Raw genomic sequence first — 25221 nt, 5'->3', positions numbered from 1 at the left:
TCTCTGTGGAGGCGGCTTGTTGTTGTGCAGGCCAAGATGGCGGCCCAGGCGGCGGCGGCGGCGCAGGCGGCGGCCGCAGCACAGGCGGCCGCAGCGCAGGCCGCACAGGCCGAGGCAGCCGAGTCGTGGTATCTGGCTCTCCTGGGTTTCGCCGAGCACTTCCGAACATCTAGCCCGCCCAAGATTCGCTTGTGCGTTCATTGCCTGCAGGCCGTGTTCCCCTTTAAACCGCCTCAGCGGATAGAGGCCCGTACGCACCTGCAGCTCGGTTCGGTGCTTTACCACCACACGAAGAACAGCGAGCAGGCGCGCAGCCACTTGGAGAAGGCGGTGAGTGTGCGGGCCGGGCGGTCGGGCCGCGGGGTACTAGGGACTCGATCCTCTTCGCCTCATCGGGCTTTTTGGACTTCCGAAGGCCTTGCCCTCACCTGAGGTGACAGACACAGCTCCGCCACGCCCTCTCACCCGGGAACTAGGAAAGTTGTCCCTTAGCAACAACTTGGTTCTCGCATCGGGGACCCCCATAGTCGGGTGGTCGTGGAAAGATTACCCATAGGGTCAGCCTAGAAGCACCTACCTAATAATGTAGCTGCATATAATAGGAAGAAATCCAAGCTCCCTGAGATGTAAAAGCGAGGTCTCAGGAGATCTGAAAAATGCCATTTCTAGTCCCTGGACCAGAAGTTTTGACTTTCGGGTGTCTAGGTCTCGAGTCCTTGTTCCTTGTGGCCTGGATATTGACTCTGAGCCTTTGGTTGAACATTGTTGCCCTGTGAGGGTGTGAAGAGAAGGATGTATGTAGCTTCTAGAGTCAGTAGTACCTCGGGGGTCTGGAGGTCGGTCTCGCCGTTGGTGGTCCGTCTGTGAAGGAATCCCCACTCCACCTTCAACTTGATTTGTGACGTCTTGTTGTTTCACAGAATTTGAAGAGGTGTCTATCATTAGCTTCTCAGTAAACTTAGTGGCTGTAAGACTTGTTTCTTTTCATGGCAACTGTGTCTCTTTCACACCTCCTCCTCCTCCTTTTTGCCATTTTCTTATCTTTGTTCTGATTGAAGAAGCTCCTTGAGACAACTCAGATGTTTAAAGTACTGACCTGCAGACAGTCTAAGTAAATTGCTTTCAGGAAGGCATTAAAGCCCATGTTTCCCAGACTGCAGAGTTAGAACTTCTAATCCTCATTGAACCAACTAACTTCCTTATTTCAAGAGTGAAACCCGGCTGGAGCAATGGCAACTGACTGCTCTTCCAGAGGTCCTGAGCTCAATTCCTAGCAACCAACATGGTGGCTCACAACCATCTGTAATGGGATCTGATGTCCTCTTCTAGTGTATCTGAAGATAGAGACAGTATATGTATAGATAGTAAAAAAAAAAAAAAAAAAAAAAAAAAAAAAGAGTAAAACCATATAGAGTTGGCTAAGTGAAGTGATTTAGCAAAGACCACACTGTGGAGTTTTGTTTGGGGTGGGGGTGTAGAGGTCTCACTATGTAGCACAGAATTGGCCTCAATTCCAGCAATCATCCTTCCTGTGATGTGCATGCTCAAGGTAGAGTCAAAAGGCTAGCCTCAGCTACATAGGAGGAGAATCTCAAAGAAAGAAAAGTGGGTGTGGTTAGATGACTCTGGGTAAAGGCTTTTGCAGCACAAGCCTGATAACTTGGCTTTAAGGGGAAGGTGAGGACGCTGATCTCCGAATTAACCTGCACTCAAACACGTACACACAGGTAATAAAATTAATTTTTAAAAATTATAATTTAAAAAAGAAACTGGGAATGGTGATGGATGCCTTTAATCCTGACACTCAGGAGACAGGCAGATGGATCTCTGTGAGTGTTGCCAAAGGGCCAGGGCAAGACCCTGTCTCAAACAGAACCGATGACGGGGCTGGAGAAGCGGCTCAGCAGTTATGAGCACTGACTGTTCTTCCAGAGGTCCTGAGTTCAGTTCCCAGCAACCAACATGGTGGCTCTTCTGGTGTGTCTGAAGGCAGCATACAGCGTACTCACATAGATTTTAAAAAAAAAAGTGAAACTTGAGCTGGGCAGTGGCAGAGCTCTTGGAGCTCGAAGCCATCCTAGTCCACAGAAGGAGTTTCAGGACAGCCAGAGCTACATAGAGAAGCTCTGTCCAAAAAAAAAAAAAAAAAAAAAAAGTGAAATCTGGGCATATCCAGTTTGTGAGTTTAAAGAGAAAAAGATTTAATTATTTTTAATTGTGTGTTGTACCCGTTAAGGTCAGAGCTCTTGAGTCCCCTGGGACTGGAAGAGTTGTATGTGAGCTGCCTGATGGAGCTGCTGGAAGCGGAGCTTGGGTCCTGTGCAGAGTAATGTGTGCTCTTAACTGCCAAGCTCTCTCTCTAGTCCTGCAGTTTAATGACCACCATCTAGAACAAGATGTCATTATTGTGTTAGTGCTTTTGGTTGGTGTTGTCTTACTCATTCATCAAGGAGATGCTTGTTCCCCTCCCACCAAATGTCAAGCCTGTTGTGGACTGTCTGAGTCTGAGCTGACTGAAAAGTCCTGTCCGTGGTAGCTTTTCTTTAGTGAGAGTAACAGTCAATCAGGCTGTTTGTATAAGAGCTACGGACACTGTAGAGAAAGGGATAGAATTGATACAGGGATGAGGATACCTCTTGTTTGTATGAGTGACATTTGAATTGTATGAGGTAGTGGCCCATTCAAGGTTTCAGGTCAACAACGAGCACCTGGGGCCAGTGGATTGGAGCATCCAGGGCAGTGGTGAGTGAGGTTGACTGCCAAGTGCTTCAGTGTAGGTACAGGCTGGAGGCTGCCAGGGCCTGGCTGGTTCTGAAATGTTCTTTTCTTTCTTGTTCAGGGCAGTTAATCCCCCACCTCCCTTTTTTCCCTTCTTTCCTTGTATCTCATTCATCCAGCCCTGTGCAGTCATGCCTGCAGCTGCTCTCTTTAGCTTTGGCTTTGAGACCAGTAATTAAAACCCTACCCTTGAGAAGTGCTTTCTCTTGGTGTCACAGAAAGCTGACTCCTGAAAGGTCTCCCACAGAACCACATTGTGCCCTCCATAAGTCACCCCAGCTCAATACCTGTAAAACTCTGTTAATCACAGCTGCTCCTCCATTCAGTTCCCCTGAGTTTTATTTAAAATGATATTGCTGTCCTTGGAGTGACCCTAGAATTGTTTATAAGCCACTCAGGTACAAAGCTGTGTCACCAGCCCCTTCATTTGTTTCTAATTGCACTTTTCCTAAAGGCAAAGCTATGAGCTTTTACTCTCTTCTCTTGGAGCCACTCAGTAAAGAATCAGAACATGAATCAGCACACAAACCTATAGCCCCATATACCCTGAAATCCCTGAAACCAGGAATTCCAGACTCCAGGCTAGCCTAAGTCACACAATAAAACGCCCTTTTCTTTAAAACAAACAAAACCGGCCTAAAAGTATAATTGGGTTCTTTTAGAAAGTGCTGGGATGAGCCAGGATGTGGTGTTATGTGTCTTTGATCCCTGCACTTAGGAGGCAGAAGCAGACAGATCTCTGTGAGTTGAAGGCCAGCCTGGTCTACAAAGTGAGGTCCAGGACTGCTCTTCCAGAGTCCTGAGTTCAATTCCCAGCAACCACGTGGTGGCTCACAACCATCTGTAATGTGGTTGCTGGGAGTTGTTGTTATGTCTCTTAAGATGTGTCTGAACACAACTATGGTGTGCTCATATAAATAAATCTTTTTTAAAAAATTGATGGGATGAGAGGTGTGCAATACCCGCACTTGGCTGCTTCTTAGGTTTGAAATTATGCATTCAGTTCCCTCCTTTCTTTGCCCCTACCTGTTAACCCTCTATTGCATGTTCCAGTAGCAGGAATCTTAGGTCTCAGGTACAGTAAGTACTGCAGTGCTGTATTCATCAGACTCTATGTGACTCACACCACCTTAGCAACACAGCATACAATATAACAGCCCTTCCACAAGATAGGGTAAGTTTAGAACAACAAGATATTCTGAGATAGAGACCATGTTCCCATGTTTTGTCATGAAGGTGGAGTTGGCCAGGTTGGTCTCAAGGGTAATGGACAGCAGGTGTTAGCTGCACCTGCCTTAAATGCTCTGTGATGCTGGTTTTGTTCACTTGACCTAGATGTGCGGCTTCATTTCCACTGGTCAGGCACTGCTCATTCTCTGGTTAGCCTGGGAGTCTGCTTTACCTGTTTTCTTTTTCCTTGTGGCTCAGCTGCAGCAGCTCTTTTTCCTTGTGATTTTGACCATGTCCCACTCTACACTGGACAAAACTGGAATAGAGCCCCATGCCCGGTCTGTGGCCTTCATACAAAGCAGCTCCATGAGCTATCAGCATGGCCTTTCATTCTGACTCATCCTGCCTACAAAATACTGTTGTGTTCTTGGTGCTTATGTGCCAGCCCTGTGTTAAGCATCATCCTCAGCAAACCGATGAGATAAAGACCTCCTGACTTCCTTCTTTAACATTTGTTTAGAGTGTGTGTACAGAAAGAGCATGTGTGCAGGTCAGAAGACAACTTGGGGGAATCTGTTCTCTCAGGTGCTCGGACTTGATAGCAATCACCTTTACCCATTAAGCCATTTTGCCCACCCTTCTCTTGACTTCCTGATGCCAACGTGATGCTGGCTGGAAGCTGTTCTAGAGCCTTAGCTGACTGTAGCAGGAAATTAGGGAAGCTCCCTCTGTTTCCATTATTGAAATTAGTAGCTTTCTTTACTCAAATTGGTAAATTAAAAGACCTGGATTGGTGGGGGTTGATTGTTTGTTTTTCTTAATTACTTTGTTTTTCATGAATAAGAACCTATAAAGCTGAATGTGCTGACTCAACCTATAATATAATCCCTGCACTTTGAAGGCTAAGGCAAGAAAAAAAACTGCTGTTAGGTAGGTCAAGGCCAGCATGGCCTTGCCTCAGAAATGAAAAAAGCATGAGGCTGGACAAATGCTCACTGGGTGAGAACTGTTGTTGAAGAAGGAGGGTCGGAGTGCAAATCCCAGTCTCTATGGAAAGGATTTGGCATGGCCATGTGCCTACGCATGACCTCACTGGGAACCCCAGTGTGTTGGCTGCTGAGGAGCAGGGACAAGTGGAACACTAGGCCTTGCTGGCTGCTAGCATACCTCAAGGGAATAAGAGAAAGATACAGAGTATGACACTTGACATTCTTCTCTGACCTCTACATTCCTCTGCATGTGTGTGGGAGTGCTCACATAAAGCAAAGATTGTCAGATTGAACAAGATATATATTTGTTTAAAAAGCAAAAGCTAGATGGTAACATATATTTAATGTCCTAGGGACAGAAGCAGGTAGATCTGAGACTTGGAGGAAGCCTGGTTCTAAAATCAGCTCTAGGCTAGCCATTGCTATATAGTAAGTCTCTATTTCAAAGTAAAGATAGCAACAGTAAGTTGTGATGATAGCAAAAGCCCAAGTAAACAGAGTAACAGGTAGCACCTGACACTACATCCACCTCACAAAACAACAAAACCGAAAGGAAACCTGAAGGCAACCCCACTGGTTTCTAGAGAGCTAACAACCACCATGTACCTGGTGAACTAGAAAGTTATTATTTTGACTGCTTTAAAAAAAAATCACAAGGAAGAGATAAAATTTCTTGAGTCTTATAATGTACAACTGCTTACAGCTAAGTTAGGATACATTGTATATCTTTTACTTTTGTTTCTTTGAGATTCATTATTCATTTTAGGCTGGCTTCAAAATGACTTATATAGGGGCCCCACCTTGGAATTCTTATTTTCCAGCTTCTCCCTCAGTGCTGAGGCCACAGTACATGCATGATTTTTAGGTGGGTGCCAAGGATGGAGTGCAGAGCTGTGGTGGGCAAGCATTCTACTATCTGAGCTATATTCCCCAGCCCAGGCAATACACAGCATGTGTATAGAAGTCAGAGAACAACTGTGAGAGTTGGTTATCTCTTTTCACTATGTGGATTCCAGTCACCAAAGTCTGGTGTTTAGGCTTGGCAGCATGTGTCTTTACTGAGTCATCTTGCTAACCTTGCAACAGTTTGGACATAGATTCATGGTTGTTTCACGTACTTTTTTTTATGAACTCATTGCTGTGGTCCAAATGGTAAACGACTCAAAACTCCCCACACTCTTCTCATGCCCACGGGATTTAAAATGCAGCTGGACAAGGCTGGAGAGATGGTTAAGAACACTTGGTGCTCTTCCAGAGGATCCAGGTTCAATTCCCAGCATCTAGTGGGTGCTATCTATAACTCTAGTTCCAGAGGATTTGAGCCCCTCTTTTAGCCTCTACATTTACCTGGTACACAGACATACATGCGAGCAAAACACTAGCACATAAAAATAAATCAATGTAGCTGAACCTGTTGTGGACCTGCAGAAGAATTAGGAGCTCAAGGCCACCCTCATCTCCATAGTTTGAGGACAAGCTAGACTTCATGATCCTGTCTCAAGAAATTTAAGAAAAAAGTGGGATAGAGATGTAGTTCACTGAGTAGAGTGCCTGCCTATCATTCAAGAAGTCCTGGATTTTATTGCCTGTTATCTCAACACTTTTCAAGTGAAGGAAAGAGAGGCAGGAGTTCAGGGCCAGCTTGGGCTATGTAGAGAGACCCTACCTTGAGGGGAAGAAATAGCTCCGGGGCCATCTGCAGATGGAGATGTCCAGGCATGGCTGAGGCCAATCTCTTCAGATAATGAATGTCCATAAGTGGGTGCAGTTGTTGCTCATGACACAAATGTTTCCCAAGTATTGTGGAGTGTCACCCTGAAGCAGCCGCTGGAGAAACAGCCTTGACCTGGACTTTACCTAACGTCCTCCATTTTGTATGCTGTTATAGGTTGTGCAAAGACATTTTGGCAATGGCAAACTTGTAGAGAGATTATGTCACCTAGTGTTGTGGCTGACTCAGTTTTGTAAAAGTACATGTTGGTGTTGGATTACTTTTACACGTGTGAAATCACCTAGCAACATGTGTCTTAGAATGTGTCCCTGCCAATTTAGCAATGTCTAAGGATACCTGCACACAAAAGGTGATGGAAGGAGGTATGAGAGGAAGATGGAGTTCCAAGAGAATAATAGTAGGAGAGTCTGAGAGGACTGGAGGGCCATAGGGTAGTGGAAGATTCTGGAAAGGCAGTGAATGTCCAGAGAGGAGATCACAGGACAGGATGTCCACTCATTAGCAGACAGGAAGACAGACAGACCTTTGGCTTTGAAAGAAAGGTATGGCTAAATAGGCAGATGGCAGCCACAAGGAAACCTAAGTGGAAATAACAAAGAGGCCTTTCTGTAAGGAGATGGCCCAGACATGGAAGAAATTGGAGCAGTGGGTCTCCATTCCCTGGCAGCTGGCTGTGATTTCTGGATTCATCCCTCAGCTGCCTATTTGAAAAAACACAGTGAGTCTGTGGTCCTGGGAAGCTACTGATGCTCTGAGCAGGCCTCCAGAGCTGACCAGAGGAGGCTGCTGCTCCTCCTGCCTTCTGCCTTTTACAGTGCTTCCTCCTAGCCAACAGCTCCCTTCTTTGTGACTCCCTCTGTCTTGCTGGTTCAAGAGGCAACCTAGGTAGGTGTTTCTGGTCACACTAGAGCCTCTTCTTTCCCTCTGTACCGGTCTCTGCTCTAAGACAGCTTTCTGTTAAGAAAAGATCTTGTGCAATCTAGGCTAGTTTCCTTATACTGTGTAGCTGAGGATGACCTTGAATTATGGGGTCAGGCTACCATAGGTTAAACAGCCATGCTACCAACTGAGTCATATCCCCAGTCTTTTATGTACCTGAGATTGGCCTTGAACTTCTGATTTTCTGCCTCTCAAGTTCTGGATGACAAAAACATACCACTACACTTATCCTAAGCCAACTCTAAAGCCATGTTGTAGGGCTGGCAAGATGGCTAAGCAGGTAAAAGTACTAGCTGCCAAACATGACAGCCTGGCTTCAGTACCCAGGACCAATGTGGTAGAAGGAAAGAACTGACTCCCACAAGGTACTCTCTGACCTCCAACCCTCACACCATGGCCTATTGAATGCATCAATAAATCAATAAATCTTTAAAAAGAAGATGTGAGAACATGCTGCTGGTTCTGAAAGCAGGGTCTCCTTGTTTCCTGGGGCCTAGCAGGAGATCATGGTTCCCAGCTGGGAAGAAGTTATTTGTGTTCAGCTCTCAGAAATCCGTGTACATGGCTCACTCACACTCCTTTATTTCTGTATAAATAAATCATATAAGTAAATACGCAAATAAATAAATGTTAAGCTGATTTTTTAAAAAAGTCTGGGCTAGAGAGATGGCTCAGCAGTTAAAAGCACTGACTGCTCTTCCAGAGGTCCTGAGTTCAATTCCCAGCAACCACATGGTGGCTCACAACCATCTGTAATGGGATCTGATGCCCTCTTCTGGTGTGTCTGAAGATAGCAACAGAGTACTCATATACATAAAACAAATCTTTAAAAAAAGACAAAACAATCTGGCCAGGAACTTTGATTCTTCCCCACCAGGTCAGGTTCAAACCTGGAGTGGACGCCCAGCCTCCGCTGCCATGAGTGGCACTAAGCTGTCAGCCTTGCAGTTCTAGGTACCCCAGGTCTTGGTTCTTCTCTTGCTATCTCTCCTGTGTTTGGACACCAACCGCTTTCTCTTTCCTGTAGTTACATCCTGCTCTAGCCTTCAAAGCTCAGCATCAAGTGCCCTCATCCTGTGTGACCCTTTGACACCGTGGGGTGGGTGAGTGAGGGCCCGGTCTGCTCCACACCTGTCAGGACTCCTCTCCTCCTCAGTCCTTTGGTAACTGTTGCACCCTTGGTTATCAGAACAGTGTTAGCATGTACTTGGGAGATTTAACAACTGAACACTGACTGCGGCACACTACCAAGGAGTTTTCTTGAAACATGTAGCTTGAGAAACAGTAGTTCCCTAAGGCAAAGCTGGCCCTCTGAATCATTTATTTATTTATTTGGAGACAGGGTTTAACTTTTTAGCCTAGGCTAGCTATGTTAACTAGTCTGGCCTCCAGTTCATGAAGACTCACCTGCCTCTGCCTACTCATCCTCAGTGCTAGGATTAAAGGTATGCACCACCAGGCCCAACTATTTATTTTTATAATTGTGTGTGCTTGTGTTTGTGTGTGCAATTGAATGCAGGTGTTGGGAGGCTAAAGGTGTTGAGAAACTGGTTTGTGTCCTTGTTTTGTTTTGAGACAGAGACTCATAAATCTCTTGGTGTACTCACTCCCCTTCTGAGGCTAGCTCTGCCCACTTGAAGCCTCTTTGATATGCTACTTCTTCAGCACTCCTGAGGTCATGAGTGTTCAGTCTTATCAGCCCTGCTGAAGTATAGAGTGTGGCTAAGATCACCCTGGGGATTCCCTCCCTAGAATAGTCCTAGCTCCTTGTCTGATGTTAGGAAGAGAGGTCTCCTCTTTATTAGGCATCCCCCAAGTGCCATGCAGCTTCCATCCCAGAACCAGACTGCAAGGGAAGCAAAGCTGTCTCTCCCCACACTGCCCTTAGTGATGGGCTTGCTGTGCCAGTATGGTATAAGGCCATTATAACCAGGCACCAAGCACTTGCCTCAGAATTAATTCTAGTTGGGTGTGGTGGTGCCTGCCTTTAATCCCAGTGCTCAGGAGGCAGAAACAGGCAGATCTCGAGTTTGAGCAGATCCTGATCTACAAAGTACGTTTCAGGATAGCCAGAGCTACACAGAAAAACCCTTTCTTGACCCTCCCATCCCCCCAAAATTAATTAATCCTTTTTCTTTCTCTTTCAGTGGTTGATATCACAGCAAGTATCCTTTTCTTGTATATGTATTTTGAGGGGTGCTCATACTGGGGGTGGAACCCAACATTTGGGGCATGCTAAGTAAATGTTCTGCCACTCTGCCACTGAGCCATACCCCCATGTAATGTCGAATGAAAAGTCAATGTTTCTTGCCCTGGCATACCATGTACCCTAGCTGCCCTGAAAGCCAGCCACCATTCTCTGGGCAGCAAGGTCCTCTTCCTGCTCCTTTCTGCCCCAAGTCAGCCTCCTCTGCTTGCCCTGCATCATGGAGGGGAGGATTTACTTGGAGCTGTGACCCTTTTTAAAGAGATGTCTTTGCATTGTACTTCCTTAACTGAACTTCTCCAGATCCCGCAGTTTGAAGATGTTAAATTTGAGGCAGCGAGCCTGTTGTCAGAGCTGTATTGTCAAGAGGTGAGAACACGGGGCTGGAGAGATGGCTCAGCGGTTAAGAGCACTGACTGCTCTTCCAGAGGTACTGAGGTCAATTCCCAGCAACCACATGGTGGCTCACGACCATCTGTAATGGGATCTGATGCCCTCTTCTGGTGTGTATTCACATACATAAAATCAATAAATCTTTAAAAAGAAGATGTGAGAACATGCTGCTGGTTCTGAAAGCAGGGTCTCCTTGTTTCCTGGGGTCTAGCAGGAGAGCATGGTTCCCAGCTGGGAAGAAGTTATTTGTGTTCAGCTCTCAGAAATCCATGTGCATGGCTCACTCACACTTCTTTATATCTGTATTTATTCATTCAGGGCTGGGGATAGAAGCCAGGATCTCACCTTGACTAGACAGATAATGCCACTGAGCTCTGCTCTGTCCCTGACCCTCCTGATGTGTACTACTTACTATAATATACGTGACCAGGCACCATTGTCCAATATTCTTTAAGGTGTAACTTTTCCTTGTGTCTTTTTTGTTGTCCTAGGGTAGTGCCAGGAACTTGTGCTGACAGTCTCCAGCACCATACTAATTTCAACCCTTCAAATTTGTGTTATTTTTATTCATTGGCTATAAGAGTTTTGTGTGTGTGAGTATACTATATCTTGCCAGTTGTTCACTGAGTTCAATAGAGATCATGAGGTTCCATGGAACTGGAATGACAGAGGTTGTGAGCTGTCATGGGTGCTAGGAACTGAAACCAAGCCCTCTCAAGAGTAGCAAGTAACCACAGAGCCATCTTCAATGTCCCCCAAGTTCGTGTTTGGGTTTTTGTTGTTGGTTTTATGGAGGGAGGCTTTGGGACTATTGTTTTGGAACGGGATCCCACTATGTAGCCTTAGCTAGCCTAGACCTGGCTGTGTACATCAGGCTGGCCTCAAATTTATAGAGGTCTAGGTGTCTCTGCCTCCCAAGTGCTGGGATTGAAAGCATGCACTACCTCGCCCAATACCACATATATGTATAGTTTTAAAGTTGGTTTGTGGTATGTACCTACTCTTAGCTGGCCTAGAATTTTCTGTGTAGCGTGGACTGGCTTCAAATTCAAACTTTGTGTCTCACCTTCCTCGGTGATAAGATTCTAGGTAATGTTGCCAGTCATACTTGTCTGAATGAGAGGCTATTGTAGATTCTAAACTTTTTGTTTGTTTGTTTGTGGATTTTTTTTGTTTTGTTTTTGGGGTTTTTTTGGTTTTGTTTTGTTTTGTTTGTGGTGAGACAAGCCCTTTCTATATGGCCCTGGCTGTACTGGGACTCTGTAGACCAGGCTGGTCTCCAACTTGGAGATCTGCTCTGCCTCCTGATAGCTGAATAAAAGGAATGAATCACCATACCTGGTTTTATTATTCTACAATAAAAAACTTCAAAGAAATTTGTTTTTGAAACAATGCCACTGTGTAGCTTAAACTCACAGGCTGTCCTGCCTCAGACTCCCAAACATTGATAAGACAGGTGTGCCACCACACCGAGGAAGAAGAAATTTTGAAACCATGCAAACTCTTAGCTAGCAGCAAGTACACTGTAATAGCGTTCCCCATCTTACCCTGGAAAGTGAACAAGGAGGGACGGGGCCCTGCTGGCACCGTGGCTGCTGCATCAGAGCTTCATTTGATGCCAACTTGTCGTCCTCCTCATTTCCTTCCAGAACTCTGTGGATGCCGCGAAACCGCTGCTGCGGAAAGCTATCCAGATCTCACAGCAGACACCGTACTGGCACTGCCGCCTGCTCTTCCAGCTCGCTGTGAGTACAGAGTGAGCAATACCTTGGGACATCTCCGGGCTGCCATAGAGGAACAAGTCATCCTACACTGTCAGTCACCTCTTCTTTCCTACATCCTATCTGCACCTCTTTCTTGGGGGTACCTGGATGACCCTTGGCTGACGTTTACCTGTCCTTTACCTGGCCATCTGTCCTGTCCTCTTCTGTAACACAGCCCTATCACTCACATAGCCATAGATGCTAAACTTTGTGGCCTTTCCCCCATGCTCCTCCCTTATGCTCTGTGCTCACATTGTCTCTTGCAGCCTCCCATGTGCAGCTGAGGAAGTGGACTAGGCAGCTGTCCAACCTACCCAGCTTTCAGAGCTGACAACACTCTGTGTGCAAGGGAGCTGAGCTCTATACCCAGTGTCTGCATGGAAGATGCCCTTCTAGGGACCAAAATCAGATGTGGTCTCTTTCAGTTTCCCAGGTTTCTGGGTTTGAAGCATCCTTAGACTACTGCTCCAAGGGAGCCCTTTCTGGTAGCCTACCTGGTATTCACTGGGTCTGCCCCAGAGCTCAGCTGCTGGCTCTCTGCACCAGTAAGCAGAAGTGACAGAGTACTAGGCGTGGCTTAGTTTATACCCAGAGCAGTTAGTGTTTGAACTCCAAGCCAACACTGTAATAATTGTGCAGATACAGGAGACATAGACACACTGAGGCAAGTTCTAAGGACTGGCATTGGCAGCCAGAGTCATTGCTTTTTCTCCTCTTCAGCAACTGCACACACTGGAGAAGGACCTGGTATCTGCCTGTGACCTCCTGGGTGTGGGAGCCGAGTATGCCCGAGTGGTGGGATCTGAATATACGAGGTAGGTTTCGCCCACCCCTTTCCTCCTGCTAACTTGGGAAGAACTTGGCCGTTCTGCTACTGACCCTAAACATGGCACCTTAGTGTGCGATGCCTCTGGTGTAGTGACCCGTGCAGAATCGATCCTAGCGAGTGACAGTTGATGTCAAGTGAACACTGGCTGGGAAGGCAGGGCAGTGTCTCATTGGTAGAGCTGGTACTGGCGCAGTTTCTCTGGTGATTTTAGATAGGCTGTCACTACTATAGCCAGGATGTCTCCAACTACTTTAATCCTCTTGCCTCGGCCTTCTAAGAGCTGGGGTGACAGGTTTGTACTTTTACACACTTCCAAATCTCTTGAAATAGAAAACATTGGTAGGATTTGTCCAGCCACAGGCTTTATTGCACAGGTGCCTCCTGTGCACAACTAAGTGTGGCTCGGTGTCCTCCTGTATGGGCTGACACTGGTATGAGACCACCCTCCCCTGCAGTGGGAGCTTCTGTCCTTGGTTTCAGCCTGTACATAGATCTATTTGGGAAGTCCATGGAGTGGGGTTGAGAGAGGTGACAGAAAAGGAAGGGCACTGACTGCCATCCCTGAGTCCATGCCCTTAATCCTGGGGGGACATGAGCTGGGCACAGCCAAATGCACAGGTGACGAGATGACAGCCAAGCCACTCCCTACTCCCTCTGTCCTCTGTTGTTTCATTTCTCAGCACCTACCTCAGGAGATACTATTTCCTTTAACTCCGGTTCCTCAGCATCTGATGCCCCCTGTGGCTTCTTTGGGTAGCACCTGCGTGAAGGTGGTGCACTTGTGCATGTAGGCACACATATATAGACAAAGTTTTTTTTTTTTGTTTTGTTTTTTAAGACGAGGTCTCTTTATTATGTAGCTCTGGCTGTTCTAGAACTCCATATAAAAGTTCAACGTTAAGTTAGGAGTATAGTGCAGTGCAGAGTACTGTCTAGTGTGTATAAGACCCTAACATCAATTCCAGCATCTGCCCCCTCCAATTGTAAACATAGATAGGACAAAATGCAGCACTCTAAAATGTCCTATAAATAAAGCACATCTTCCTGAGGGGCAGCTGTATTGATCTTGGTGCCTTACAAACCTGATATCTTGTGTCTTTTTCAGGGCATTATTCCTGCTCAGCAAGGGGATGGTAAGTCAAGGCTGGGTATGTGCAGCCGTGTTGTGGGCATGAGGCCACCTGTGGGGGCTTTTCTACACAGTGTCTTAACTAGAGCAAGGGTTCTGCCCTTGTGGACTTCATTTGGGGCTCTGAGGTTTCAGGTAGTAGATGTGCTATTGAGAAAGCCTGCTGTGGGCTGCCTGTACCCTAATTTCTTTGTTGTGTCCAGCTTTGTTTGTTTGAGGTAAGATCTCTCAATGTAACCCTGGCTGTTCTGGAATTCTATGTAGCCCAGGCTGGCCTCAAACTCACAGAGATCTGCCTGCCTCTGCCTCCCCAGTGCTGGGATTAGATGCAAGTGCTGCCACACCTGACCTCATTGCACCCAACTTTGCTCTTTGGGGGCTGGGGAGGGGTGTCCTCAGCTGTTGGACTGGTAACAGTGACGCTCCATCCCTCTCCCCCCTCTAGCTGCTGCTAATGGAGCGAAAACTGCAAGAGGTGCACCCACTGCTCACACTGTGTGGGCAGATTGTGGAGAACTGGCAGGGCAACCCCATCCAGAAGGAGTCACTACGTGTCTTCTTCCTGGTGCTGCAGGTGACCCACTACCTGGACGCTGGGCAGGTATGCTGTCCCTCAGGGTCTGTGGGGAGGGTTTGCCATGACATGTTCCTGTTGAATGTTTGTGAGTACACAACATACAGTTGGGGCTCCATCATACTATATGACACAACCCCACAGATAGAGGGTGCTCAGTTTTGTCCTGTGGGCCTATCCTCATTGGAGTAAGAATTTGTGGCCTCACATCCATTGAGTGCACATATGGTTGGAGGCCTCTGAAGGAAGTTCATGGAAGCCATGAAAACAGCAGAGTAGTGTGCTACAGACTCCCCTTTTCCAGCTAACAACAGCTTTGGGTCAGTAGGGACCCCAGTATGACTGTGTGGCTGTGTCGAAGACCTGGCACTTGTGTTTATATGATGGTCTCAGCCTATGAGTAATGAATGGGGGGCTTCCTTGCCTGCCTTTGCCCTTTCCTGTTCCTACGGGTCCACTAGCTCTTCACCCCTGTGAGGTACTAGGCCAGTGTTGTGGGGACCCAAGAAATGCTCAGTGACCCTGTTGTTAGTAAGGGCCTTCCTTGTGTTCCCATTGTGCCCAGCTCCTCATACAGCATATAAGGACATGGCAGCTTTTAGTTGTCCCTGAATGCTGAGAACCATAGCTATCCCCAAAAGGCTTAGAATGACAGACAGAAGGGTTGGCAGAAGCCATAGTGCTAACAGGGTTTCTGTTTGTGGGAGGCAACTACTGGGCCTCTTCTTGCCTCCTTGAAGCCTGGCTTCTGGAGTTCTGAGGAGAACTCCTGTAGTAGTAGGAGAGTCCCCGTACAGGAGCTGGGCAGGCCTGGCCTCCTGGGGTGTGGTGTTGAGCATACATGCCACAGGTGAAGAGCGTCAAGCCGTGCCTGAAGCAGCTGCAGCAGTGCATCCAGACCATCTCCACTCTACACGATGATGAGATCCTGCCCAGCAACCCTGCTGACCTCTTCCACTGGCTGCCCAAGGAGCATATGTGCGTGCTCGTCTACCTGGTAAGTCCTGTCACCCTGGGCCTGGGCTGGGAGAGGGCCTTGTGACCACCACCTGCTCTCCTTGCAGGTCACAGTGATGCATTCGATGCAGGCTGGTTACCTGGAGAAGGCACAGAAGTACACAGACAAGGCACTCATGCAGTTGGAGAAGCTCAAGAGTAAGTGCTGTCCAAACAGGGACCCCAGCAGTCCCAGGTGTCCTTGATATTAGGACACTGCCATGTTCAGGGATGCCAGGGTCAGATCCTAGCCCTCACCTACCTGCTATGAACCTTCCAGATTCTAAGGTTCTAGCCACACACTTGACTATTTCATGCATCCTGGGTGTGCATGTGGCCTTAGCATTCCTCTAAATCTCTTTGAACCTGTGGAACTGTGCTTTTTTCTTTTCATCAAGCTGGGTTGGACAACAACTTTTTCCTCACGCAAGGAGATCTGTGCAGGGCTGCCAGGAACTGTCTGAGGTCCCCATGGCTTGGGCTCTTTCCCACTCAGGCATACACAGTTGAAGACATCTTGGAGAACCCACTCAGCAGGTTCTGGAACTCTTAGGAGGGGTAACAGGCAGCCTCTGTTGAGATGACCTATGGTAGCACAGTGCTCAGCCCGGAGTTTTCTGTGGCTTTTGGTGCTTGGCATTCAAGCCAGGACCTGACCTGTGCTTGCTAAGAGCCCCATTCACTGGGGACTTCTCAGCTTTGGGATACTTTACAGTGGCCTTTGCTTGACCTTATATCCTTATCTAGATGGGGAGAGGCTGTAGCAGGTTTGATGGGGCAGGCCTGGTGGTACCATGCTTGCCTGCTCACTCCTGCCTCCTGTCCCCAGTGCTGGACTGCAGCCCCATCCTGTCATCCTTCCAAGTGATCCTGCTGGAGCACATCATCATGTGCCGGCTTGTCACAGGCCACAAGGCCACTGCACTACAGGAGGTAGGAAGCACAGAGATTGGAATGTGGGAGCTGGTTTGGGTGGGCACCATTGTTGAGGGGAGGGTACAGTGACCTCACCGCCACTGCTCCAGCCTAGTGTAAAGCCAGTAGTCTAGTTTCCTAAAACTCGTAGGCTCAGGGAACAATGGGATATGACTGGGCTCCATGTCACCAAAATGCACACCTTCCTGAGAATATTAGGGAAGCACTCTGTAACCTGAAACTGGGACGAAGGCTAGCATGTGCAAGGAGAAAGATCAGGGTCATCCTCTTCCATGTGGTGGCTCCTCCTGACAGGACTTTGGCCCCAGTTTGGCAGGTAAATAGGAGCATGTCTTGGTTCTCTCCTCAGATCTCCCAGGTCTGCCAGCTGTGCCAGCAGTCCCCTAGGCTCTTCTCCAACCATGCTGCCCAGTTGCACACACTGCTGGTGAGTATGCCCCAGATACTGTGCTCACTCGTGCCAGAATCCAGCACATACCTGGCAGAGGATGTGATCTACCCTGAAAAGATCTGGATGTCCCAGTAAATAACCCTATGACACTACCCAGGCAGCATCCAAACATGAGCTCTGTTGTGTTATGGGGAGGGTCCTTTACAATAACCTGAAGCTCATCCCAGGGCCCAGGTACAAAGTATGTTTGCCTGTGGTCACTGTGCCAGCTGCCCTGGTTCTAACCTGAGCCCTACATGTATCCCTGTCCTTGCAGGGCCTGTATTGTGTCTCCGTGAACTGTATGGACAATGCTGAAGCCCAGTTTACCACAGCCCTTCGGGTAAGGCTGGCTTCCTAAGTAACAATATGGTGTAAGGTTGGCTGACACACAAAAAGGATGGAGAGCAGCTTAGGTCTGCTTCAAGAGCTGTAGACTGAGCCCACATCTACTGCCATTAGCCTGACAGTGGCCACAACAGTGACACAGCTCCTGTTGAAGTTAGAGGTGGCTAGGGTGAAGAGTTGTATATCTAACCCTGGAAAGATATGCAAAAAGGACATATGTATCAGGAATACAGGGACACTGGTAGCCATTTTGACACCTGGTAAGTTTGAGGGCATTCTCACACTGGATCAGTTTGTACTGCTCTTGGAGTCATGCTGGGTTTTGGGGTTTGGTAGAGTCACATTATGTGGGATGTGCCTTTATCCTACCTAAGTCTTATGATAGATGCTCAGGGATAAAGGACAGGTTTTACCTCAGGGAGAGGATCCCCAACAAAGCACCCACACCCTTAAGACAACTCCTACTAGTCCCTAAGAAGCTAGTCCATTTCTCCCAGAGCGATGCAGATGCCTCTACGGACAGCTCTCCTCCCACTGTGCCCACCTGGCCCAGGACCAGGGAAGGATGTCCCTACCTTTGGCTCAGTGTCCTTGCAGGAAAGGGAGGCTACTGACCTATTCCCCAGGTATCCCCCAGTAGAGGTTTTATAGAGTATGTTATGTTCTATAAGCAAGGTGGCTGGAGCATCCCTCTGACTGTGGGGTAGGGGTTCCCCTCTTTGGTTGCTAAATGTCTGGATCCTATGTGAAAAGTCAACTGGCTGCCCACTTGTCTGTCTCCCTAGACCCCAGGCCCTGCTGCTGCGAAGCCAGGACTCTCATGTTAGTGGTTGTCTTCTGTATATGGCTTTGGCTCAGCAGCACAATGCTTAAGTCATGTGCTGAGGGGAGGAGCTAAGACAAACAAACCTCATCCTGAAACTCAGGCTCCTCCTGTTGTTCACAGCCTGCATCCCAATGCTACTGCAGCTCAGGTCAGGGAAGGGAGCCCTGGGCTTCTGTGTGCCAGGCCCACTAAATTGGAGTCAGAGGGCCCAAACACCTGGGCTTTTCTAAGGAGATTGAACACAAAATTTCACTCATGCCAGGCAAGTATTATATTGCCCAGCTGCGGCCCCTGCCTGTTTTTTAAGATAGGCTGTCTCCTTTCACAAGCCTTACATTCTAATCTTGCCTGGCAAGGTGTGGTAGTATAATAAATCCCAGCACTTGGGAGGGAGAGGCATATGGATCTCTGTGAGGTTGGAGCTAGCCAGATCTACATATGGAGTTCAGAGACAGACAGTGTCTTGAAAAAGAAGGATTTGTTTTTTTTCTTTTTTTTTTTTCTTAATCTTGCCTCAGCTTCCTTTCCAAGTGCTGGGGTGACCAGCCTGCACTGCCACACCTGGAGGCCTGTTCCTTCTCTAGACCATCACACTTTCCATAATCAATGCTTCGGTGGAGAGGCCATGCCCAGTGTGCTTCAGGGCCTCACTGTACATCTTTGGACTACAAAGCAAAAACAAGCCAGGGCGGTTACGGGCCTGTTACCCAGCTGCTAGGACCCTGAGCTAGAAGAATGAGAACTGCAAGCCAGTCTGGACTGTGTGGACAGCAAGGCTGGTCGTTACCCACTGTTGATCACAGGCAGGATTAGAACAAAGAGCTCAACTTTGGGCTTGGGTTTGGAGTGAGCTGATTGAGTCTGAATGGAGCCCTTGTGCAGCTCTGGGTCCAGTCAGGCCCCAACAGGGTGTGACAGTGGCCAAGCTGGCCTCTTAAATGCCCTATCTTCCATTCTAGCTCACCAACCATCAGGAGCTGTGGGCCTTCATCGTGACCAACCTTGCGAGTGTGTATATACGGGAAGGAAATAGACACCAAGAGGTAGTAGGTGACATGCTTCATGTTCGGTATCCTTCTCCATCTCTTGTGCGGGGACTATGGGTGCCTTAGGCACCCACAGACCTTAGAAAAGCCCAGATGTTTAGTGTTTTGTGAGGGTCAGGACTGGGACAACACTCCTGTAGCCATGTGATCTCTGTCCCATCCTAAGCCACTCAACCTTTATTGACCCCACATTGTACTTAAAACAAACAAAAAATGTCATAAGGTGGTTGTGGTGCATGCCTTTAATCTAAACACTCAGGAGGCAGAGGCAGATAGATCTCTGGGTTCAAGGCCAGTTTGATCTACAGAGAAAGTTCCAGAATGGTGAGGGCTGCACAGAGACTCCCAAAAATTAAAAGGACACAAAAAAAAAACACTGGAGTTTGCATCCAACCTGGGGCTCTTGCTTGCTGCCAAGCACTCTGCCACAGAGCCACACCTCATATGGAAGAAAGTCTTATATGGGTAGGTTGGCCATCATCACAGGGCTATTCTCATAAGCCAAGAGAACTTGGCTTCCTAGCCAGAGCCACAAAAGTTCTTCTCTGACCCTAGGATATTCTACCCTGGAGTCCCTCCAGAGTGGCCTATATTCTCTGACCTCTACAGCCTTCATTCCAGCCCTGACCACTGTTATCTCTTGTCTACACAAATCATGGCTAACTTTCCTGGTCTGTGCTGGGAGAAGCAGGAAGCCCAACCTCTGCCACCCTGGATGTCAGAGAGCTAAGGCAGGATTCTTGGATCACAAGGATACTGTGTGTCCCAGTGTCCCCACTCTGCCCCTGTCTCCTGCATGGTTCCCTCAGATGGACACTCCATCTTGAGGCTGTTCAGGGCAGGCATGCTGCATGTTGTGGTAGTCTTCCCATGGAGTGGAAGAAGCCCTGTCCCCTGTAGCATGTTCAGGGCCTGGCCTCCTCTAGGTGGAGCCCTGACTGATGTTTCTCCACCAGCTGTACAGTTTGCTTGAGAGGATAAACCCAGACCACAGCTTCCCGGTCAGGTGAGCCACCGGTATCCAACACAAACTTTCCATTGTTCTTGGGGTGGTAAATGCTCCTGTGGGACCCAGACCCCCACACATGCTCAACACTACTTGCACCTTACCCTTTAGACAGTTTTCAGGGGCTGCCTTTAGAAAACTTCTGTACCCAACTGTGACTCTGCTTCCTGCAGCTCACACTGCCTCCGAGCAGCAGCCTTCTACGTCCGAGGACTCTTCTCCTTCTTCCAGGGCCGCTACAATGAAGCCAAGTAAGTTTGGGTCAGGGCATCATGTATGATGGCCTCTCTTTTCTCAGACAACCTCTGCTTCTCTACGACTGCTACATCTGCAGGTTGTCAGCATCTGTCTCCTCTTACAGGAGATTTCTTCGAGAAACTCTAAAGATGTCAAATGCGGAGGACCTGAACCGCCTCACAGCCTGCTCCCTCGTGCTCCTGGGTCACATTTTCTATGTGCTGGGAAATCACAGGGTGAGTCCCTACCTGTCCAGTGCACAGGCTCAAGATGTGAGGAGCACTACCGTGGAAGAGTGTGGCATTTCCTGTCCTGGAATCCAGGGTGTGGAAGGTCCTGGCCTTACAAGCCTCAGAACTAAGAGACAGCAGCCTCCTCCATGTTCCTGTAGGCTTCTCAGCACACCATCCCTTGGGAATCTGTGGCCCCAAGGGACTGTCTCAGAACCATAGATGAGACCAACAGTGTTCAGCCCTGCTGTGTCTGTGGCACCATCAGCCACATGACGTCACAAGACTTTGTTGCGTTGTGTCATTGTAAGATATAGTGAGCTTGACCATGGAGAGCAGGGAGTGGTCAGTGCTCCAGTGCTGCTGTGGCAGCTGCTAGGCATGGGGCAAGTGCTTCAGAGCACTTAGAGTAGTGGTGTGGGCCCGAAATCTGCTAGTCTAGCAATGTTTGCCACACCATGGCTTTCTGTAAAATACTCCCTTGGCCTCTAGTAGCCTGACTAGGGAGATAGCACAGCCTGTGATGTCAGTCAAAGTGAGCCTGGTGGTTGAGCAGTAGGGACAGTTTAGAGAGCAAGGCCCTGATGGGTGAGAATTATTGCAGCAGCCAGAACCACAGAGCCAGCTGAGGGCTGGCTCAGGTGAGGGTCACACCCTATGTAGGCATCTACTGAGCCATCCTTGCTTGGGTCTGGAGGAGGGGGCGGCTCTTCTGAGAAGGACTCTACATGGTTTGGTTGTGGCTATTGGAGGTTACGGTCTGACTGACCCAGCTGAGCTGCATTTATTTTGTTAGGTGGTTTTTCTATTAACCTGTGCCTAGAACTGGAATCTGGTTTGAGGCTTTTAAATTTTTGTTATTTGTTCGTTTCTGAATATACTTATTTTATGTGTGTGAATATTATTCCTGCCTGTATGCATATGCACCATGTGTGTGCCTGGTGTCCACAGAGGTCAAAAGTGCAGGGGTCAGATTCCCTGGTACAGGAATTAGACAGTTGTGAGCTGCCATGGGGGTACTAAAAACTGAACTTAAGTACTCTGCAAGAGCAGGGGGTGCTCTCAGCCTCTGTCACAGAAAGTACCCAAACACAGGCCTACAGTTCAGTGGGGCATGGTTTGGACTTCAGAACTACCTCGGGTTCCTCAGCGTGGGGTCAGAAACAGGAAACTGCACTCCAGGTCTCCCCTAGCCTTGTCATGGGAACACCGGGATGCTAGGTCAGCAGCTCTGCACACACAGAATCTAAATCTAGTTAGGGAGTCACAGGCTTAGAGACCTCACATCCCCACAGTAGCCTACAAAAGCCAGCTCAAAGAAGCAAGTCTGCACCCGGTCTGTCAGCTTCCTTCTGAAGCCTCTAGACACCTGTATGAGTTCATAGTTTTAATCATTTCTAATTCTGGAGCCAGAGCTGTCTGTTTTCAGCTGGCAAGAGGCATGTATGGCCCATTCGTTGCCTCGTGTGCAGAGGACGGCAAGAATGCTCAAGTCTGTTTTTTCCAAGGTGGACTAGAGTATTTAGAGGACTGTTTTAGATAGGCTCTGAGGGCACAATGAGAGTTTGTCCAGGAGCAACAGAACATAAAATGGGCAGATGGAGTCAAACATTCTTCTGTGGCCTCACTGTTAACTCCTAAATTTTGATTGGCAGGAGAGTAACAACATGGTGGTACCTGCCATGCAGCTGGCCAGCAAGATCCCAGACATGTCTGTGCAGCTCTGGTCATCTGCCCTCCTGAGAGGTGAGCGTGAACAAGGCTGCCAGGCATGCTTGTTGGGCCCTGACATCATACAAGCAGGGGTGTGGGGGGGGGTTGTTTACTTATTGGAAATAAGGTCTGGCTGGCCTGGAATTCTGAGTAGACAAAGCTGGTCTTGAAGTTGTGAGTTTACATTCTTTTGTATGCCAAGTCACCAGACCTAGCTTTCAAGGGGATTTTTAAGAACTATGGCAGGTGGGGCCTGGGTTCCTGCTACAGGGCTTTGTGGATGAACCTGAGTCTCAAAATGAGTTGGATCTCTGAGGGTAACTCCTGTCTCCCCTGGGTTGGTATGAGATTGGCCACAGGGGATGAACTAAACAGTGACACCTGCCCCATCCACAGACCTAAACAAGGCATGTGGGAACGCCATGGATGCCCATGAGGCCGCACAGATGCACCAGAACTTCTCACAGCAGCTGCTGCAAGACCACATCGAGGCCTGCAGCCTCCCAGAGCACAACCTTATAACGGTATAAAGGGTGGAGAAACAGACATAGGGATGAGGGGCTCTGACTTCTCAGGTGTACAGGGGTTTACTCATGTGTGTTCTCCCTACAGTGGACAGATGGCCCACCCCCTGTGCAGTTCCAAGCTCAGAATGGACCCAACACCAGCCTGGCCAGCCTTCTGTGAGGCCTGTGCCCCCAACTTGGACCCAGCCCGGGAGCTCTCTGGGAACAAAACCACCAGGGCACCCACAAGTCCCTCACCATTGTCCAGAGCCAAGTCCCAAGAGTGCTGGAACCATCATCTGCCTCTGAGGGTGACAGTCAGTTGCACCTGTTCCAGGACTCAGTGCCATCTGTTGAAGGGACTAGTGGCCTAATCTGTGTCTAGATGTCACCTGAGAAGAACAAAGTGACAGTGTGTGTGTAGGCATCATCTGAGTGCTCTACCAAACCTAAGTGCAGCTGCACAATGTGGTCTCCAGCCCAGGGCAAGCTGAGGGGAGAGCAGTGGCTCCCTTTCCTCAGCCTGCTGTTCTTCCAGTGTCCCTGCACTCAGGGACTTCTGAGGACCTGGAAGTCAGCCTCTTAACCTGAGTGGTCTTCCAGGGTGGCCCAGTTCAGGGAGGAGCTTGGAAAGAGGTGTGCACGTGCAGTTGATGAGGCTGAGACTCCATGGACCCATAAGAAGCTCCTTGCTCATATTCAGCATTGCCTCTTGGCCCTGCCGAAGACTAGGCAGAAGTCCCATTGGGCCTGAATGAGGGGTTTCCTTCCTGGCAGCTATTTGGCTTTTCCATGGAAGACAGTTATGGGACCAGCTCAGCTCCTCTTGCCTTGAGAGCTGCCCTGAGGATGACAGTGATGGGGGTGGGGCACAGTGGTTCCTGCCAGATCGTGGTATCTAGGCAGGTACTCTCTTCGGTGGCAAAGGTGGTGCTCAGAAGTTGTCACCAGGCAATGTGAAGGCCAATTCTCAGAGCTTTGGAATCCATGACTGAAGGGATGAAGCTCCGAGGCCTTCATGGGCATCCTCTCTGAGCCATGTTGGCAGCCACTGCCTGTGGCCAGGTGCTCCCAACCCTTCTGTCTTCCTCTAGCCCTTTGGGTCCCAGGGACCTACCCTCAATACCTGCATCACAGCCCTGCCTATTTATTTAAGCTTTTTTTTTTTTTTTTTTTTTTTTTTTTGCTTTTAGGGCATTTTGTACATAGAGCAATTCAAACAAGGACCTCTCGACTTGCCATCTGTTCTGATGTTAGAGTGCTTTGAGTGCTTTTAGTGTCCACATCTCAGGCATTTGGAAGCTAAGGACAGAGTCATGACAAACTCCATAGTCAATGTTGAGGTTCCACTTTCATGATCCCAGCACAGTCACAATGTCCAATATCCCAATAGCTAAAGATTGAGGGGGAATCCCAGAGGGGCTAGCACACAAAGGTATTATAGCCCATGAGTTGTTAAGAGGGCTAACTAGTCCTATATGAGGCTGTTAACCCTTAAGCCTCAGGTGACAGGAGTGAAGGAAGGCATATTGTGTAGAGGTTTTGTTTTTATAAACATGGTGGTGTGGTCTGGTTTTAGCAGCCTTTTAATCAGGAACTATAAGCTGAAATCTGTGAGAAGTCTGTTTGCCGGTCTCTTCCTTTTGGACCCCTACTCCCCTGTCTTTTCATTGCCCACCCTCCAGCCCTGCCAGCAGCCCCTCTACTGTAGACTGCAGCCCAGAGGCAGAGGCATGGCCCCTTTTTCAACTCAGCCTAGTGGAAAGCTTGTCCACAGACCCTTTTTCTGTTTGGTTTTGGCTAGATATTGATGCTCTCTGTTTCTGCTTCTGTTGAAGGCTCTGCAGTGCTACGCCTCAGCATCTAAGTGCCTGGCTCTGAAAGTTTGGCTTTGGGGTTTTGATTGGAGGGGGCAGCATTTAGAGCTTTTGTTTTTTGATACAGTATCTCTTGTTCACGGATGACCTTGAGATCCTCCAGCCTCTACCCTAGTCCTTCCATGACAGGCATGTGCCATTGCACCACTTTCCCTGGTGCTGCTAGGCTAGCATTCTGCCAGCTGAGCCGTAGCTTTATCCCACTCCTGTCTTGATACAGCATTTGAAGGGTGTTCTGCCCTGTTGTTTCAGCACACAAGCCCCTAGACAGGCCTGCTCTTTACCCAGGTGTCCTTTAGACCCCAAGTTCTTAAAAGGCAGAAACCAGCTGGACATGGTGGCTCACACCTGTCATCCCAGCATTTGGTAGGTGGGAAGAACGCTCCCAAGTTACATGCCAGTAAGGGTTTACACAGTGAAATACAGATAAACCAATAAAGGAAAGCCTGGGCCCCGGGGTAGGGAATGCCTTTTTGCTTTTCCATGGGTTAGTTGACTCTTGACTAAGTTGAGATCTATATAAGATTAGACAGGTTTTACTGATATTTTTTGGGTGGGGGGTGACTAA

General features: G+C 48.4%; 1 protein-coding gene across 5 annotated transcripts; it reads left to right on the top strand.

Moving 5' to 3' along the window:
- Positions 1 to 36: 36 nt before the first annotated feature.
- MAU2 (MAU2 sister chromatid cohesion factor) lies at positions 37 to 25221 on the top strand (the record flags this gene model as incomplete). Of its 5 annotated transcripts, none has more annotated exons than XM_080928325.1 (19): positions 37 to 330; positions 9756 to 9773; positions 10118 to 10183; positions 11857 to 11952; positions 12691 to 12785; positions 13905 to 13932; positions 14374 to 14529; positions 15353 to 15499; positions 15567 to 15657; positions 16328 to 16431; positions 16784 to 16861; positions 17142 to 17207; positions 18998 to 19084; positions 20041 to 20090; positions 20264 to 20341; positions 20452 to 20563; positions 22213 to 22303; positions 22667 to 22794; positions 22890 to 25221. In XM_080928325.1, 19 exons carry the CDS (start codon positions 37 to 39, stop codon positions 23148 to 23150), a joined length of 2046 nt encoding a protein of 681 aa, XP_080784451.1. In that variant the 3' UTR covers positions 23151 to 25221. The 5 variants fall into 5 exon arrangements, with proteins under 5 accessions (XP_080784451.1, XP_080784448.1, XP_080784447.1 ...); XM_080928322.1 differs by having other exon boundaries at positions 18998 to 19081; positions 22883 to 23098; XM_080928321.1 differs by having other exon boundaries at positions 22883 to 23098.

Source organism: Micromys minutus (assembly GCF_963924665.1).
Source record: "Micromys minutus genome assembly, chromosome: 14".
Taxonomy (NCBI): Eukaryota; Metazoa; Chordata; class Mammalia; order Rodentia; family Muridae; genus Micromys; species Micromys minutus.
This window is presented reverse-complemented; position numbering and strand designations above follow the sequence as displayed.